Genomic DNA, 20,102 nt, shown 5'->3' with positions numbered 1-20,102 from the left:
TTCCCTCCTCCTCCTCTCCCTCCCTCCCTCCCCTCCCTCCTCCTGCCCCTCTTCCTCCCCCACCTCCTCTTTCTCTTCCCCCACTTCCTCCTCTGTTACTGGAGTCAATAGCAGCAGTTCCTTCACCCCTCTCACCTGGAACCCTTGATTTATGGTGGCAGCATGTTCCACATGGTGCTTGGTTTTTCCTGTCCAATTTTTCAGTCAAGAAACTGATTATCATCCATGAATTCTAGCAATTTTTAAATGCCATAAATATATGTAAAGAATTATTTTGTTAGTATACATGATTAGTGTTTAGTTTTAAAATTTTTAGCCTCTTTAAATGGTATGAATTTTCTTTTCCTTTTTTGCTATTTATTATCTCTTTCTCCTTAGGTCTAAAATCTAAAAGCATTGATGATCTGGTAAAGGACATAGTAAGAGAACAGTTTAAAGTCTTTCAGAATGACATGCAGGAGACAATTGCCCAACTCTTCAAGACAGTATCAAGTCTATCAGAAGACCTTGAAAGTACCAGGCAAGCAATTCTGCAAGTGAACCAGTCAGTGGTTTCATTGACAGTCCAACAAAAGTCTGCTTTGATGCATGGAAACAGGCCCACTTTGAAGGACATAGCAGATCTGCAGACCAGCATCTCGGATATAAGGCAGGAAATGGCCTTGAAATTCGAGAAGCCTATTAAAGAGCTGGAGGCACAGCAGGCTTATTTAGAAGGTGCTTTGGAACAGGAGCGCTCAAGGGACATTCAGTACTATGAATCCCTCAATAAAACTCTCTCCAAAATGCAGGAATCACATGAGCAGCTTTTATCAATGAAACAAGTCTCACATCAGGAGTATGTTACCACTGAGGGATCAGTCAGTGATAACATCACCTATCATATCTCTGTTCTACAAGAAAAGGTAAGCAAGCAAGATCTGATGATGCTGCAGATGTTCAATGACTTGCATATCCAAGAGAGCAAGATTAGAAATCTCACCACCCATTTGGAGATGGAGAAAGCATCAGTCAGGGGAGAATGCGAAGAAATGCTCTCTAAATGCAGAAATGATTTTAAATTTCAACTTAAGGACACAGAAGAGAATCTACATATGTTAAACCAAACGTTAGCCGAGGTTATCTTTCCTATGGACAACAAGGTGGATAAAATGAGCGAGCAGCTGAACGATCTGACGTATGATATGGAGATTCTACAACCCTTGCTGGAGCAGAGATCGTCCCTGACACAGCGGGTGACACACAATGGACCAAGGGAAGCAGCAGTTTCACGGAAAGAGCTGCAGAGCCTGATCAGTGCTGTCAATCGCCTCAACATTCTCATCAAAGAACTTTCGAAAAGACACAGTTTACTCAGAAATGAAGTACAGAGTCGTAGCGAAGCCTTTCAAAGACGCCTCAGCGATCATGCCTTGGACATGGAAGACAGCCTAAATAAGACAATGACTGTTGTAAATAATGCCATTGACTTTGTTCAAGATAATTATGTGCTGAAAGAGACTTTACGTGCTTTGAATGATAATCCCAAGGTTCATGAGTGTAACCAAAATATGGAAGCCATTTTGACATTTATTCCTCAGTTCCAGCGTCTGAACGATTCTATCCAGACTTTGGTCAACGACAATCAGAAGTATAATTTTGTTTTGCAAGTTGCCAAAGCCCTTGCAGCTGTTCCCAAAGATGAGAAACTAAGTCAGATCAATGTTCAAAAGATTTATCAAATGTTCAATGAAACCACCTCCAAAGTGAAAAAATATCAGCAAAACATGAGTAATCTGGAAGAACTTATATTCTCAGCCACTAAGATTCCCAAAAAGTTTGAAGCTCAGTTGCAAGGCCTTGAATCGAAAGTGACCAAGACACTCATTCCTTATTATAGTTCATTTAAAAAAGACAACATGATGTCAAGTGGCAGAGACCACACACTTCAGCTACATGTATTAAATTCCAGATTTAAGGCCTTGGAAGCAAAATCCATCCATCTCTCAGCCAGTTTCTCTTTGCTTAACAAAACTGTTCATGAGCTTCTAACAACATGCCATAACGCTTCTACAAGTGCATGCAGACCAACTGCTGTTGTTCCCATGTGGACCCAAGGCTCTCTGCCAGACAGTCAGGCACCTCAGAAAGCTCTGACAGAATTTGTGGAATCAATAATTGAAATAAAAACTCATGATGCCCTAGCGAATTTAACTTGGAATGTTGATAGATTGTTGTCTGATAGTCTAGCAAATGTTGCCAAGTCTCAGAAGCAGGTAAAATTGCAGAAGAAACCTAATACACTTAAGAAGTCTGTGAATGGGACCACTGTCCTGATAGGCCGGGCTCAAAGAAATACGGACAGCATAAAGCATCCTGGTAAGTGGACAGGGATAAACAGCATGGAACCTCTCTTTGTGATTACCTGATATTTAATAGGTATTACCATGTAACCACATGGAAAGTATGGCAGGCACTTGTTTGAGCTTGCATAGACAGAAAGTAAGGCAAGGTCACTGGTAAGTTTTAATCTATCTGATTCTACATTGTCAGGTGCCCTGCACACCTGTACTCCAGGTAGACATGCTTGTCTGGTAGACATCTTCTACATATTTTTAATTTTTTCTTACTAGACCACTTTAAAATAATCACATTTTCTCTTATAAAGAATCTCTATTTATAACTAGTTAATGAAATTTGGTACACGAGTTTCTTATAATTTTTAATTAAATTAAAAAAAATTTATGTGTATGGAGTGTTTTGCCTGCATGTATGTAAGTACACTACATATATGCCTGGTTCCTGAGGAAGCTAGAAGAGGGCATTGGATGCCCTGGAACTGGAGTTAAGGGCAGGTGTTAGCTGTCATGTGGGTGCTGGGAACTGAGTCCAGGTCCTCTACAAAGAGCCTTCAGTGCTCTCACAGAGTGAGCTATCTCTCCAGATCAACAACAAGTTTCTTTTTTTTTCTTTCTATTTTTTGGTTATTTTGAAGCAGAATCTTCCTGCGGCCCCAGGTGTCTGAAACTTGCTTTGTAGACCAGGCTGGCCTCAATTAGAGATCCACCTGCCTCTGCCACCCAAGTGCTGGGATTAAAGGCAGGTGCCACCCTGCCCCATTACAATGAGTTTCTTGATGAATAAGACCAGAAATTCATTTGGGCTTTATGAGTACAATATTAAATAAATAATAGAGGCCTCTTGAATGACTGTCTTGAAGGAATTGGATTTGGGTAAGTCACAGAAAGCCATGAATGCAATCAATCAATCAATAAATAAATAAATAAATACCCCAGCGCTGGGATACAATTTTGTAGAGTGGGATAACTTTGAAAATTTGGAGTGATTATTTGAGTGTGGTAAAACCATGATACATGACATGATTCTGCAGTGGTGTGTAGCGTCGCTGCGGAGACCAATATTAGGTTACAAGACAGGACCTTGCCGAATGACAACTTCTGACCAAAGCAGCAGCAAGAGTAAATAGTGAGAGGCGGTGCTGGAATGGGAAGGTAAAAAATGTGGGGTGTAATCAATGCAAACCAGGGGCAGCAGAGAGAGTAGTGACCCGAGTTGGGCCTTGATTCTGGTCCTCACGGTGGTAGTAAGTTCCTATATTAGTTAACAACCTTAGGTAAAAATCTCACCCATCTGCATTTCGGTTTCCTCCCCTGAAGTGCTGGGGTTGGAGTGGGTAATTGCCAGGGTCCTTAGGAGAAATGTATGGCAGTGTAGGCCACTATGAAAAGCACCAACTGTGCATAGCCTGGATACAAGGCATGTGGAGAGGAAAGAAACTTTGAAGACTTGAAGTTAGGTAAGAAGAGGAGAGCACAGCCACCCACCATCTGTAGGTGTTGGTGATTTCTAGCACTGTGGTGACTGACAAATTTGCTTTCAGGGTCTGATTCTTATTTTTCCAAAGAGGCCTTAATAAAATTCTTTCCTTTTTATTCTTTGTGAGTAGAATTTTATGGTCTTGTATATCAAAGTTAATTAATTAAAATTACTTTATTGCATCTCAGTTAAGACACCAATAATGCTGCCAAGACAATAAAGATGGATTGGCCTAATTTGAAGTGCAATGTGAACTTGCTTTCTAAACAATAGGGCTCCTTCAAGCAGGTGTGCACACATACAAATACATGCACACACATCAACAAAAAAGCAGTGGCAAAATAAAGTACTTCACCTGATATAGCTTTATGCCAGTGGTTACATATACCAGCCCACTGGCTAAATTTGGCTATAGCCTTTGTACTTGATCTTAGCCAAAAGGTCAAGGAGTGATAAATTTGCCTCTGTCCTATCATAGGGTAAAACCCAGAGCTGCCTACATAATACCAGAGGATAGCATCATCATTTCTCGAACCTCAGTCATATTATTCATGTTATAGTGCTACTATTTACAAAATAATGCAATTTGTAAGAGGTAATCTATTCATTAGTTTTAATTTTAAAAGGTGATAACTTACTTTGAAGGCTGGTACTAATCCTATGATAACATTTTATATGCTGTTTGCCAACATTCACCTACAAGATGGGCATTATTATTTTATATTGAAGAGCTATGAACAAACTGTCACAGAGATTAACCAAAGTACCCTACAGCTGTCAGGTGATCCTGGTGCACTGCATCAGGCTCCATCCTCAGCACCACACTGGAGATGGGAGGTAGCGCTTCTTCTTCTATTCCCTTCATCCCACCTTTTCAAAGCCTGGCTGTCCTTGAGCATTCTCTATGGCCAGAGTAGATACTCCAGGAAGTTTCCAAGGATTCAAAGACTAACTTTGGGGATGTCAAAGTGCCACTTCCCAGTTTGATTTTCCTGTGATCTTGCCACAGGGAAGTTATCGAAAGTCTTATGAGTTACTCACAGGATCTGCCTTTACCTCATGTAGTAAAAATGGTGGCAAAATTCAGAGTTACCATCCCTTAGCTTCCTTTCAAGCCAGACCTACTTTCAGCTATGCTTATTATGGGATCTAACAGGTCATGACTGTCAAGGTATTCTGGTTCAATTGCTAAATATTATTCTAAACAATATCCAATAGTCATCAGGGTTGGTTTTTTTTTTAATTTTCATATTTGAAGGTTTGTGCACCTTATCACTGAGGAGGGAATTTGGCTGCTTGCCCTCCCCAAACTGGTGGAATCCTTAACATCACTGCCCAGCATGCACACCTCCTATGAGCTATCCTCAGTATTAAGTTTAGATCCCTGTAGCAAATATCATTTACCCATAATATTCCTGTATTCCCAAGAAAGATTACTTTCTATAGAATATCCATTTAAAGAGAGAGAGAGAGAGAGAGAGAGAGAGAGAGAGAGAGAGAGTGCTTAGTTAATGTTTAACTATTTCCTAACACTAAATCCATTTCTAAAGTCTGTGGCTTCACACAGGCAGTGTGTTGCTGACTAATGGGCACTGAATTTGAAGGCAGGAAAGCAGGGCTCCAGTCTTGCTTGCAATACATTTATTTGTAATGCCATTTAGTTTTTAAAGCTTAGTTCATAATTTACAAAATAACATAGCCACCTTACAAGTGTATTTTTAGGATCTAGGAAGAGATCAGCCTATGGTGTAGTATTTATTTATGGTTACATGGCATAATTACTTTAGCTGTATTCAACAGTTTAGATTCTTATTATTTCACTTGATGTTTGAGATATTTGATATGTAACTATTTCTATTTATCAATATAAATTGTGGACTCGTTATTCTATTATTTCCTATCTTTACTTTTAAAAGCCATTGCTTTAAACTTTACATGTACTTATAATATACCTTGTGATAAAAACAATATAATACAAACAATAAAGGCTTGACTGAAAACTTGAACATTGATAAATCACTGAAAAGTTACCTGAAAAATCCTTTTTGCTTTCTTGTGGTGCTGGAGATTGAAGTCAGGGAACGTGCAAGTCAGGCCAGTGCCCTTGTGAGCTACATCCTAACTTTCTACAAAACATTTTAGAGTGCTTTTCTTCATGAGATTTTTCATTTATATGATTTTCTATATGACTTAAAATGATATTTTTAAATATACCTTAAAGAGGCTGGAGAGATGGCTCAGCAGTTAAGAGCACTGACTACTCTTGCAAAAGATCCTGGTTTGATTCCCAGCACCACGTGGAGGCTAACAACTGTCCAGAACTACAGTACTAGGGGATCTGACACCCTCTTCTGACCTTTGTGGGCATTGCACAACATGGGTGTACCTACCTACATGCAGGCAATACATTCATATACATAAAAAATAAAAATAATAAATAAAATATTTAAATATAACAAGGTATATTTTTCAATGTTGACTTATGTATAAAATGATTAACTATGAGACTCTTCAATTTTGAAGACTATTGAATTGAATTTAGAACTCATGAGCCAATCTATATGTTGCTGTCACTTCCAACCTCTTTACGCTTCTATTAGTATATATCATTTATACAAAATAATATGCTTTGCCGGCATTTTTATACATGTACATGGTGTATTTCATACATAGTCACCTCCCTGCTACCCTCTCTCACTTCCCCTAACTCCCTTCACCTTCTCAACTAGCTCCACTGTCCCTTTCAAGAAACATTAACCCTTTTATGTGCAAGATCTTAAAGACATCCTTTGTCAGCACCGGTTACAGTGGGACAAAGAATGGCTTGTCCTGAGTGTGAGTATGTAGGTACACACACCCATGAGTATCCATAGGGAGGCCACAGCAGGACACTGGATTTCCTTTATTGCTGTCCATGTTATTCCCTTGAGACAGGAATGTCTCCTGGTAATAGTTTCCCTAGTTTGTGCAGATAATACATAGCAATGTTGAACAGAATATGGAGAGACAAGTTTGTGGCTTCTTGGGAAAGCCCCTTCACCTCCTGTGTCACCCCTGGCTGTGGAGGCTGATGACTGATGCAGAGCGAAGGCTGGCATATCCGATAAGTCTTTCCTGACGCCACATTACCTGTGATTGTCAGAAACCCATATGTTTGATGATCATTTTCTGAACCAAAGTTGGTAACATTTGGTCTGACACCCAAAAAATGAAACGCGATAGAACACTTGGCTGTGCTTACATACTCACCACCTAAGCTTACATGTTCCCCGAGCATGAGTTGCAAGAGCTATTTCTCAGCAATGTGCTTTCATTGACTGCAAGACCTGACTTGAAATGAAATTTGACTGTTTACTGCTTTTCAAATTAAACACTATATATATATATATATACACATATGTGTTCTACTGATCATTAATTACATTTTAAATTTGAAACTCTACACAATAATATTTTTCATGTTGTAGTTTTTAAGGTTAGTCAACATTCTTCTAAGAATTCTTTTCTACACTGTATAATTTTAGGTGTTAAAACTTGAACTAGGGAGATGGCTCAGTGGGCGAGAGCGCTTGGTTGCAAACGTGAGGACCTGAGTTTGAACCCCCAGCATCCATATAAAAAGCTAGCCATGGTTGTAGGTATCTGTAACTTCAGCAGTGGGAGAGGTGGAGATAAGCAGTTCCCAGAGCTGGCTGGCTAGCCTTCCCAGCTGAAACAAAGAGCTACCATTCCCTGTTTCAAGGGAATAACGTGGACAGCAATAAAGGAAACCCAGTGTCCTGCTGTCGCCTCCTTATAGATATTCATGGGTGTGTACACCTGCATACTCACGTGCATACACCCTATAACACACACACACACACACACACACACACACACACACATATGCACGCACGCATGCACAGTAAAAAATAAATAAACAAAATAAATTTCAAGCTTCTTCGACTTGGACTTAAAAGGCATCAGCATGTTAGTCTTGATTTGAAACTCCATGTGGTAAGATGAGCCAGGTAAAATGCAGGTAATCATGGGACTTAGGAGAGAAAGAGAGTCAGAAAGAATGACCTTTAAAGTGTAGTTGGAGAAAGAGGAGAGAGTTCTAAGAAAAAAAAAAGGAGACACGGAATGAACACAGCCTGTGGATGCTGACATTTGGCAACATTTCCTGGCCTGCTAAAGCAAGTTAGAACCGAGGAAACCTATTCAACATCCCAGTGATGAGGAACAATTTAAAGAACAGTGGGAAGACATCAAAACTACATTTCAAATATAACCTCAGTAAACTGATTGTCAACTAGGAGAGGATTGCTTGTGCAAGTCATGTGTGCATTTATTTTTTCTTTTCTTTAAAAATTTACTTGAAAGATGCCAAAGTTCAGATTTACTTCAAGGATCTTTTGGCAAAACACCTCAGACTACAGGTGCATCAAAGGCACAGGCAATTTTTCTTTAATTGTGTCAAGTCAGTGGATCATATTGTGCTAAAACTCATTTAGGCAATTTTTCTCATTGGTGGGTTTTGGAGCTAAGATTCCAATGGAAACACTTGGAGCCAGCATTCTAAATCTCACAGTACCTCCACTGCATGGAAAACACGCTGAATCTCACAGTGTCTCCATGGAAAACACGCCAAATCTCAGTGTCTCCATGGAAGACACACTAACAGGTCTACAGTCTCATTCTACTTTTAGCTTTTAGGTCACTTTCTAATTTTGCTCTGTTTTAAGTGCTGCTACAGGAACTGATCACATCTGTTATGCACATCTGTAATTTTACTCCCTAGAATAATATCTAAGAAGTTGTTGGGGCAGAGCTCATATACATTTGAAAATAATGTGGTAGATGTTGCCCAACTTCTCTTAAGAAATCAATTTACAGTTGCTAAAACTTATGCAAAGCCCTGAGTGTTATATTTCGTATATGTCCAAACATACCTGGACAGTTTAACGTTGCCCAAATCATTTGTCTGAAAAATTGAAATTTTTACAATAGAAGATTTTAACAGGCAATGACATCTATATTGTAGAGTATTCACAGCTATGTGGGAAGGAGCACAGACACAGACAAGGTACATTAAGAGCGTTGCAATCTATATAATAGGGAGAGGAAAAAATAAGAATGTTCACCAGCATGCTAATGGGATAAAATGGACACCCAGTGCAGCAACAGGATTTGGAGGATGAAAAGCACATCTAACATAGCACAGGGATTTGGGGACATCACAAAGAGCCTGAGCTGATTTTAGAAAATTGAGGTTCTCAAAATACATTTATTTGATTTCGTTTGTTTGTTTCTGGTATAATTTACATGAAGTTAGCTTTGCTGACATCAAAGCCACTGAGCTTCGACAAGTAATTGACTTCCAGAGCTGTCAAGATAGAGTGCCTCCATCACCCCTCCAGCTCTGCTTGCACCTTGGTGGTAAAATCCTAAAGCACTGCAGGGACCTGGCAACCTTGTTCTGCCTCCTTCCCACACAATTCTTCTTTCCTGGACCATCTGACTTCTTTCACTTAGCATGGTAGGTTGCAGTTCATCCACGTTGGTCATGCATCCCTTTGTGCTCTTGAGTGGCAGTCCACTGTGTAGATCACTGCAGCTTAACCAACAGCTGAATACTTATTTTTGTTGTTTCCATTTGAGGCTGATTAGAATAAAGCTGCTTAAAACATTCATGTATCCTTTTTCTTGCATTCATAAACAGGGGTAGCATAACTTGCTTATAAGGTATATCTGGTTTTAGCTTGACAAAGAATCACAGGATATTTCTATCAATGATATAAGAGAAATATCTGACTTGGTATACAATCTTACCATCACTTTACATTGCCAACATATTTTATTTTACCATTTTAATAGGTGTGCATTTGTTTCTTCTTATGATTTTATTTTGAGTTTTTCCATGACTTAGGATTTTGAATTTTTAAAATGTATTTGCTGTGAGTGCTTTTAGTTCTTTTAAGGATTACAACTCTGAATAAAAAAGAGAAAATATTTGATCGCATCAAAAAAAATTTCTCTTGTAGTTCATGGTTTATGATAACCAAATAATAGTTTCATGTCAAAGGTTAGACTAAATCTTCTGGAGCAGGGCTAATATATTTTTCATAGATTGCTGATAAGATTAAATGTAGTTCAATGTGACCTTTGAAGAGTTAAGAAAAAGGGATCCAAGAAGGCTTTATCAAGAACAATGAATGTGACATAAAAAAATAATTATGAAAACTGATTAAGGAAAAGAAGCAAAGATCCTTGGAAAAAATATTTCTACCCATTTATATATCACTGAACACAAGATGAGTAATTAGAACAATCAATTTGAATATTTAATGCAAACCTAAATCTTGACTCATCAGCGTTGTTATAGAGTGTGAAATATGTCGAAGTGTCATGGATGGTTAAATCTTATTTGCTAGAAATAATTTTGATAAATAAGGAGGCAGAATAGCACTGAAAGCTAAGAATATGTCCGTAAACATGAAAGTGGAAATATTTTAGAGGGCATTGGAATCAGGATGAACTATACAGAAAAGCGGAAAGGTGAGAGTGAGCACGTGACAGGGCGGGTTGCGTGATTCTGCCCCTTGCAACGTTATTGTTTAAATGAAGAACTGAAAAATAAGATCTTGGTCCTGAAATATAAGTAAGCAATATAAACATACATAAGAAGTGAACTGCACAAGCTACCATATTATTTAAAGATTAATTACACATTGAATTACATATGAGATAAATACAAGTAAGAATAAAGTAGAAGAGTATGATGTGCTCTTTTGTTCATGAACTTTCTGTTGAATAAGTTCTGATTAAACATTGAGAAGGTCCAGGTAGATGAAGTGTAAATTCAAATCAGTCCCTGTCTTCCTGTGGTTCACACACCCAGCAATCAGTCACAATAAGTGATGGCAAGTGCTAGTAAAAAGCTTTGTAATGTAAGGAGCTCTCTAATTGGTTCAAATTTAACATGAAAATGCACGAAAAGTAGCAGGATGAAGAGGAAGGTGTAACTAGGGCAGAGTTCAGAAGGCAAAGGCCAGGACAAACTGAGGTTTCTGAAATAGTCCATTACACTGAAAAATGAATTTGGGTCATGTTCAAAGTAGGAAATTAATACTGAGATTAGTCGTGCTACTTGCCCAAGACAACAGAATGTTGAGATAGTAGAACTGTCAGATTGTACTGATCTCTATCCAAGAAAGTTAATGAACTGCAGAGTTTAAGAGGTCTTTGAAACCCAAGGGTGGAAAACTTGCTTGAAATGATCTCTATGTCTCTAGAAAACGTGCCAATGACACCGCATCCTATTCAATGCAGTCTTTGAAACTGTGAGGGCATGAAGAAGTTGGAAAAGAATGTAGTCACCTATTCAGTTGTTCATGATTTTTTTTTATTTATCATTGAAAAGACGTCATACAGTATGTGAATTAACGGTGATACAGTGTTAAAGGAACAAACTGTAAGCCCTGACTTCACAAATGCTGGCATGAGCTGCTAGCCAAATAGGGTGAGCTCACACAAGAGGCATCAAGATGGTTTTATTGAAGTGTGGATTTTGTTGCTAATTAAGGAACAAATAGCTTACTGAGCACCTAACCATCTTGAAAGTACTATAGTTATAAAGTATTACTAAAGTAATCAAGTAGTAAAATAAATGAGTTAGAAGATGTGCAAAAGTAGATTTGTAACAAATCACAAGCAACTTCTACTGGCATACTGATATCAACCAAGCTTGCATGTTTGGAAGGCTCTGTATCTGACAATGAGTCATCTGCATGCATGTATGTGTGAATGCATGTGTCTATGCATTTTTATATATGTATTTGCATGTGTATATTTAGTGGTTGCATGCATAGATGAGTATTTATGTATATGTAATTTTGGGTGTGCTTGCATTCATTTGTGCATGTGTTTTGTGTGTGTGTGTTTTTACTGGCATATGTATATACACAAGTATATATGTATATGCATGTGTGTGTGTTTTATGTGCATCCATGTGTGCATGTATATATGTGCATGTATGTATGTTTATGTGTGAATCTAGATGAATCAGCATGCCATAGAGACACTTACACATCCATGTTTATTGTACTTATTTATAATAGTCAAGATACAGAATCAGCCTAGTTTCCTATTGATGGGTTAATGGGTAAATAAAATACACTATGGGCCAGAGATCAGTAGAGTACCTGTCACAAAAGTATGAGGACCTGAGTTCAGATACCCAGTGTCCATGTAAAAAGCCAAGGGAGGCATTGTGTGTCTGTAATCCCAGCTCTGGGGAGGCAGAAACAGGAGGATCCCTCCGACTCCCTGGCCAGCCAGTCTAAACAAATTGGGAGCTCCAGGATTAGGAAGAGACCCTGCCTAAAAAATAAGGTGGAAAGTGGTCAAAAAGACACCCAATATCAACTTCTTACCTCCACATGCATACACACTTTATCACACACCTACAGAAAGAGAGAGAGAGAGAGAGAGAGAGAGAGAGAGATTGTGTTTTATATATGGACAATGGAGGCTCATTCTATTATGAAGAATAATGAAAATATGTCACTTCAGAAAAATAAATGGAATTGGAGATAATTATGTTGAGTTAAATAAGTCAGAATCATAAACACATACATTTCCTTTCACATGTGGAATCTAGATTTATTTATATAAACATGAAAGAAGGTGGGAGGGGGACTATGTTTGGGAGGAAGGAGTCCAAAATTTAAATCATCAGCAAACATCCAATTTGCAGTGAGTGAGTTTTAAGTTTACATTACCTGCGCTAGGCGGTGCCACAGTGGTAAAGGTGGCAAGTAAGGGAAGATTCTTCCAGCATTTTCTCTGAATTTACATAATTTTGTATTATGTTTACAACATAATTATAACATGAAATGTTAAAGAAATTAAGTTACTCTGTGTAATGCACAAACTATAACATCCTCGACAGTAAACCAGGTGTGGTAGAGATCTAACACATTCTTTAGCTGCTATTATTTCTTTGTGGTAATTCACTGTAATGTATTCAACAAGCTGAATCCCTGATTATTAAGGTGTATTTAAATTTTTGAAACTAAACTTAAATTAAAAAGGAAATATTATAAAGAGCATCCATGAAGAATGTGCTTTGTGTATACGGACTAAGTTGTCCAATGTATGCACATTCTCCCAGGAGAAGTGCACAACTCCAAGTTGGGTCAGCAGACAAGACATTGAACCAAAGACAACTCACTGCGGATCTTTCAACTCTCTTGGTGTTACAGGAGATCACGACTTACTTTTACTAAGCAATAGTAAATTTAGCCTCAATAATATTTTTATGTCAACCAGCAACATTTTTAAAAGACAAAATATTCAGGCACAATTATCTGTTGATAAATGGACCTTATTCAGTGTTGAATAGAAATTAAGCAGTAGACCCATCAGTAGGTCAATTTGGCCTTACTCAACAGTATTGCAAAGGATGGCTTGAAATAAAACAGATTATCCTTTTTCACTATGATTACTTTTCAGCAGCACAAGAATATTCCGGCTGCAGCGGATTCCCATGCCAGAACGGGGGCACCTGCATCAGTGGGATGGACAGCTTCACCTGTGCTTGCAGGCACCCTTTCACAGGTGGCAACTGCACCGTGAAGGTTGTGGAAGAAAACGCTTTAGCCCCAGGTACATGCCTTGCCTTCTTGAGCCTCTTAGCACCATACACAAAAACACGCTATGAAAATATTTGTGAGGATGAATTCTTTTGGTTTCCCGAACATTGACTACCACGCCTGATTTACAGGTGTGTCCTTCTGCTGGATAAGTTTATGTCTTCCTGACCTTTTACACATTCTCTGTATTGGTATTCTAGAAGGAATTTATTGAAAATCTTAACACCCTTACTTTTTTAGTCTATTGAAAGAAAATTCAAGTGTATGTACGTGGCTGGTATAAACTATTTCTCATTCAACATTTTTTTAAAAGAAATATCCCTTTGATTCCTGCCAGATGAATCCTCTAAGTGAAGTTTTCATCCATTTTGGCAGCACATTTTCCGTAAAAGCCAAGCTAACAGAGCCATTTTGACAACAAGATCCATCTTCCTCAGCAGTTGTTTGCATAGTTGTTTTTGCTTTTCGTTACTGTGAGAACACAGGGCTGGTGAGAAGACTCAGTGGGTCAGGGAGCTGGTAGCAATGACACCGTATGATCCTCAGAGCCCCCAGCAGAAGATGAAAGCCAACTCCTGAAAGTTGTCCTCAGGCCTCCACACGCACACCTTGGCACACATGGGCCTACACTCATACACATTATACATATAGTAATAATGTTTTAAAATGTGGCACTCACTCCTGACACACAAGAAAACTTGTATAGCATTTAATACATATTATCTTTAGTGGCTGGAAAATAGTATTTCAAATCAAACTTTATTTGCTATGTGAAGAGTAAATTTTCAGTCTTTTTAAATTACACAGAAATTTGGCTTTGTGTGCTCCTCTCTCTGTGGTGAACATGGCTTCCTTTGGCTTCAGTCTTAGCCTCTAGAAACATTTGACAAGGTGCTGGAAAACTTGTCTCTCCATGCAGGAGACTTCAGTGCTGTGGGGCCGTTGAAGCATCTGGCATTCCACAGTGGTCATGGGGTGCTTTGAGTTCCTTTGTCTCCACAGAGTCCAAAGCACAGCCTTCAAATTATCCTCCGCATTTCTTTGAGGGAGGTGCCCCAGGTCTTATTCTAGCCTGATCTAAATGAAGAAACTGAGACTCCAAAAGACTGGGTGATTTGAGCAATACTGCCCAGAGAGGAGGCTGGCATCTAAGCCACTGTTCAATTTGATGGAGAACTTTCTTGCTTCTGCTAAGCCTTTGTGAAACTGAGATAAAATGAGAAATACATGAAGAAAAACAAGATAAAAGCATGGAAAATAGGGCTGGGTATGTTGGCACATGCCTTTAATCCCAGCACTCTGGAGGCAGAGACAGGCAGAGCTCTATGAGATGGAGCCCAGCCTGGTCTACATATCAATTTTCAGGCCAGCTGGGACAACAGGGAGACCCTGTCTCAAAAACAAAAAACAAAAAACAAAAAGAAACACCCAAAACCTGAAAAATAAAACTTGCCTTTTATTTTCCTTGTACAGATTTTTCCAAAGGATCTTACAGATACGCTCCGATGGTGGCGTTTTTCGTGTCTCATACATACGGAATGACTACACCTGGCCCTATCCTGTTTAATAATCTAGCTGTCAATTATGGGGCTTCGTATAACCCAAGCACCGGAAAGTTCAGAATTCCCTATCTTGGAGTGTATGTATTCAAATACACCATAGAGTCATTCAGTGCACACATCTCTGGGTTTCTAGTGGTTGATGGAATAGACAAGCTTACATTTGAGTCTGAAAATCTTAACAGCGAAATACACTGTGATAGAGTTTTGACTGGAGATGCCTTATTAGAATTAAATTATGGGCAGGAAGTGTGGCTGCGTCTTGTAAAAGGAACAATTCCAGCCAAAAATCCACCTGTGAGCACATTTAGTGGCTACTTGTTATATCGTACTTAAGTCAGACTGAAAGGCTACGGAGCTGCCCATCTTCTTATTTTTTCTTGCATGCACATCTGTTCTATTTTGATATTTCTACACTAAATGAGAAATATCTTCTCAAAGTCTGAATGTTTATTTCATAAAATGATTTAGATTGCCTGGATATGAAGGAGTTCTTTCTCGTAAGGACATTTCAAGACACAGAAAGCAAAATGCATATGTAAGCATAAGTGCTCTTCTGTCTTCGCTGTAAGCCATTTCATTGGAGAGTAAAATGTCAGTGACACGCTATTGCCAGACACAGGAGTCTTCCCAAGGAAACTTAAACTTTGTTATAATCTGTGCATTTAAACATATAAAAAGCATTTCCTAGGTAAACAAAGTTAAGTAATTCAGACAAAAATCCTCACACTTTTAAATCTTTATTTTTGCTTTACTATGTTGATCAGTTTTATCTACTAAAATTTTCATTTGTGCTCAAAATAAGAAAATTGAGATAGAAATATATACTCAAGTATACATTTCTTGAAATTAAAATATAGAGAAATAACTGCCACATATTTACACCTGTTGAAAAGGATATGTGTATTAATTATCCATGTCTATTTACATAACAATATAAATAAAAATATGAAACCTTTTGCTTTGTATCCTTTTATTGTAATGTTAAAGAGAAAATGAGTTTATTTATGTGAGTTCTTAATGTTGTTAATAAGAGAAATTTTAAATGTGTTCATGTTTTTGCATGCTTGCCACATTATTCATTGAGACAAGGTCTCTCCGTCAAACCCAGAGCTCCAGGATATGGTTAGCCAAGCTAGCCAGCCTTCTGTGGGGTTCCATCAGTACTTTTTGAGGCTGGATTTAAAAGCCAGCTGCCATGCCCCTTTGGGATTTATGTGAGTTCTATGAATCAGAACTCTAGCCCTCTCACCTGCCAAACAAATGCTTTAAGTAGTGAGCCATCTCCACTGCCTTTCACACCTTTTTGAGTTAGGGTCCAAGAAAGCTGACATGTTCCGCAATACAGATTGGTTAGCAACTGCATGGCAGAGGAGAGGAGGGCTTCTGTGTCTGAGAGAGAGAGAGAGAGAGAGAGAGAGAGAGAGAGAGAGAGAGAGAGAACATAAAGCCCAGAGCATCAGGGAAAGCATGCCCAGGCTTTGCCCAGTATTTAAAAAAGAAATAGAAGTGTCAGAGTTTGGGGTACAGGCAAAGGAGGTACAGTTCCTCGCTGTCGTTCTCAGCAGCCAGAGGAGCTCCCTAAGAGTTTTAGGGACCTTAATTCATGCCAAATCAGTATTTGAGGCTTCAATACTGAAAAAAATTTCAGGACTATAGCAGGCAGAGTTGGACATTTTATTAAAAATATGTTAATATAGGTGGAAGCATAAGAATTAGGAGAAAAAGAGGCACTCAGAAGAAAGTAAGGTGCACTCAGAGCAAAGGCCCCGGGCTTCTCCAAGATAAGCAGTGCCCATTGTTCTCACAATAATCACAGGTAAGATTTCATCCCTGGGTGGTTCTTACTTCTGGGTAACAGGCTGATCCTTACTGTCGATGCAAAAGCCTAACCCTCCCGTCAAAGGGGTAAGAGATAGTTTATTCTGAAGCCAAATATGAGTAACCATGGTCCAGGAACACAGATTCAGGTTACCCCAAATTCCATGTGGAGGCAGTTTCATGAAGTTTTTATAGTAAAAAAAACAAAGAAAAGTCATAAATAAGACATTTTTCAAATACGTTGGTGGATACATTCAGTAGGCAGGTCATAGCAAAGCAGGGGAATTCTGCTATAGGTCTCAAGTGCTATCTGATGACATTTTTAGTCTTTTGATTGGTGGGAATGAACTGTTTCTTTATTAAACCAATACATTCTATTAGTCACATGATGTTAATTCCGAAACAGAGGTGGACAAGGAGTGGCTATTTGGGAGTTAAAAGTAGTCAAAGATAATTGTAAATAGGCTCTGGATCAGCAGCATTCCAAACTCTCCACAGTCACTGATGTGTCAATGAGTTGGTCAGCCTTGCAAGGAAGTTCAGCTCAAGATGCAAGATTTTACTGGGAACTTTCCTTCACATTACAAAACTTTCTAAAAGTGGTACTTGCACATCACCCTGTTCCAAGAGGGTAAGGACTAGTCTGTATAATGCTATGAATTCTGGGGTACATGCTGTCCTTTGGCTGTCTTCCAAAGAATATTCATGTAGGATTCATTGACTCCATATAACACACACCTAAGGTGGGTGCCATTGTCAAAAACAACAATTAATTTTTAGAATATTTTTTGAATGATCTGTTCACATTTGACAAAGGATTTCTGAAGAATATATTCTTATGAGCAGTAATAAAAAGAGCAGTAAGCAAACTTTTGACACAGCCAACGCTTCCTATGAATTAATGTTTTGATGGCTACTATATCCCTATGAATTATGGATTAGCTTATCAAATACGTTTTATGTATTACTAGACTCTTTCTTCCCATGAGAAGCAAAGGTACACAGGGGCCAAGCAATTTTTTTCCAATATAGAAAATAATGAATACCTGGAAAAAAGTATAAACATGTTTTTTAATTTCAATAAGTACTATCTAGCTTCCCTTAAAAATATTTCTATCAATCTGTAGTCCATCGATGTAAAAATGCCCCACACATCATCATCAAAACCCACAAATTTAAAAATGTTTCCAATCTTTAAGACAAAATCATATATCAGAAACCTGAAAAAAATTTCAAATTTATCAAAAGTTGAAAGCATATGTTAACACAATCAATGTTCACAGAAGCTTTATTGATAGTTGCTCAAAGCTGAGAGTCACCCATGTGTGTAACAACAGAACAGTGGTAAAGTAAATTTCTATGTCTTCATACAACAGACAATACCCATGAATTGTCAACAAAAGGAACAGCTCTCACCTCAAAGGAATGAAAGAGATGGCTTATTCTGGAGTCATATATGAGTGACCATGGCCTAGGAACACAGATTTAAGTTTCCCCAAATACCATGTTAGAGTGAGGTAGCAACTTTATGAACCTTTTACGGTAACAGAACAAAGTCATAAATAAACATCTTTCAAGTACATTGCTGAGTATATCCAGGAGGTGGGTCATAGCAAAGTAGGTGGGGGGGGGAATTCTGCTACAGGCCTCAGATGTTATCTGATGCATTCTTAACCTTTTGATTGGTGAGAGCTCAGACTTTGTTAATACATTCCAAAATATTTTTATCTATTAGACACAGGATGTTAAATCAGAAACAGAGGTGGGCAAGGAGTGGCTAGTTAAGGCTAAAGAAGGTCTAACTGAAGATGGTTAGATGGTTCTGGATCTGACATTCCAAAGTCTCCACAGTCACTGAAGTGTTAATCAGTTGATCCGCCTTGCAGAAAGTTCAGTCCAAGATGCAGGATTTTTCTGGGAATTTTCCTTCATAAACTGAAAGGATGAAGCCATTACAACCCTGGTGAGTGTTCCAGTGATATAGGTGAAGACTTCAAACTACAGCTAACTCTGCAGTGAGTGCCATGCGTCAGGACCCCACATGAAGTTGCGGAGCCCCAGATTTACACAGGAGCAGATGGGGCCTACAGGGAGAATGTGGGTCAGGAGCTGAATACAGGAGGCTTCACTGGTAACATCTCCCTGATTTTATATAAATGAGTGGTTTTTAAGAGCATTCAAAAAGTTGATACTTTCTTCAGTCCCTGCATAAAAAGTTAAAATAGTCTTTACTTTGTCTCATCAAATACTCATCAATATTTTTCTTTCCAAATGCATTTTCAGAATGTTCTTTAGTGCTGTATATGTGCAGCTTTTCTTCTGAACTGGAATGCAAGGAAGGGGGCCACGCACAGCACTCACCACATTTGTGCCCAGTTTAGTTGTGGATTTTATAGTAAAATCATTGACACATAGCATTAACTGAGTTTTAGTATTTGGAATTTTAATGATTAATATCATTCATTATTTCTATATGTATTTGTAGAATATATGATTATTAAAAAAATTATTTATTATTTTTATTTTATGCATATGTGTGTATTACTTGCATGTAGGCAAGTGCACCCATGTTGTGCAAAGCCTGTGGAAGACAGCAGAGACTGTCGGATCCCAGGAACTGGAGTTACAGACAGCTGTTAGCTGCCATGTGGGTGCAGGGATTCGAACCTGGGTCTTCTGCATGAACAGTCAGTGTTTTTAACCATTGAGCCATGAATATATGATTAGATAGCAAACTGACCTCAATAGCCAATAGGTAATACAACAACCTTAATATGCTACAAACTTGCATGGATATATTTTTAAATTAACCAATATATTTTAAACTGATTTGACCATGGCCTTTCTAATTGCCATGGTCAAATTTATTCCTGTAATACAAAAACCCATTTCTGGAGTTTTCTTACATTCTGTTGTGGACATGGCTGCTTTCTTAGTACATTGTAGATTCCGTTGTAGAGAGCTGCCCCCTCATCAGGCCTTTTTGCCCAGCAAGCTCCAGAGAATTTCCAAGACCCTGGCCACTGATACCTCTCTTTCATCCATTCCTAATAAATAGCCACTTTACGGATATGATAAAATACATATAACATACCATCTAAAAACAAATATCCTGTATGTCAATACAAACATAGCCCCCTCGCAGAGTCAGGAAGACAGCCAACTTCTGGTAAGTTCCCTTAAGAAAGGAGATTTACCTTTCATAACATCCTTTTCTTTGTTCTGTGTCCTTGATCAAACTTACAGTCCAGGTGCTGAAGCTTCCTTT

At 38.4% G+C, this 20,102-nt stretch overlaps 1 protein-coding gene across 1 annotated transcript in view; it reads left to right on the top strand.

Moving 5' to 3' along the window:
- Nucleotides 1-15,972, top strand: part of Mmrn1 (multimerin 1) — a 45,864-nt gene extending 29,892 nt beyond the window's left edge. The window contains exons 6-8 of the mRNA XM_008844627.2: nt 379-2,358; nt 13,318-13,467; nt 14,928-15,972. Coding sequence (XP_008842849.1) covers nt 379-2,358; nt 13,318-13,467; nt 14,928-15,349 — 2,552 coding nt within the window. The 3' untranslated portion in view covers nt 15,350-15,972. The remainder of the gene's footprint in view (nt 1-378; nt 2,359-13,317; nt 13,468-14,927) is intronic.
- The last annotated feature ends 4,130 nt before the right edge of the window (nt 15,973-20,102 follow it).

Source organism: Nannospalax galili, unplaced genomic scaffold (genome assembly GCF_000622305.1).
Source record: "Nannospalax galili isolate Female #2095 unplaced genomic scaffold, S.galili_v1.0 scaffold441, whole genome shotgun sequence".
Classification (NCBI taxonomy): Eukaryota; Metazoa; Chordata; class Mammalia; order Rodentia; family Spalacidae; genus Nannospalax; species Nannospalax galili.
The sequence above is the reverse complement of the archived record's forward strand: the minus strand, read 5'-3'. Positions and strand labels throughout refer to the sequence as shown.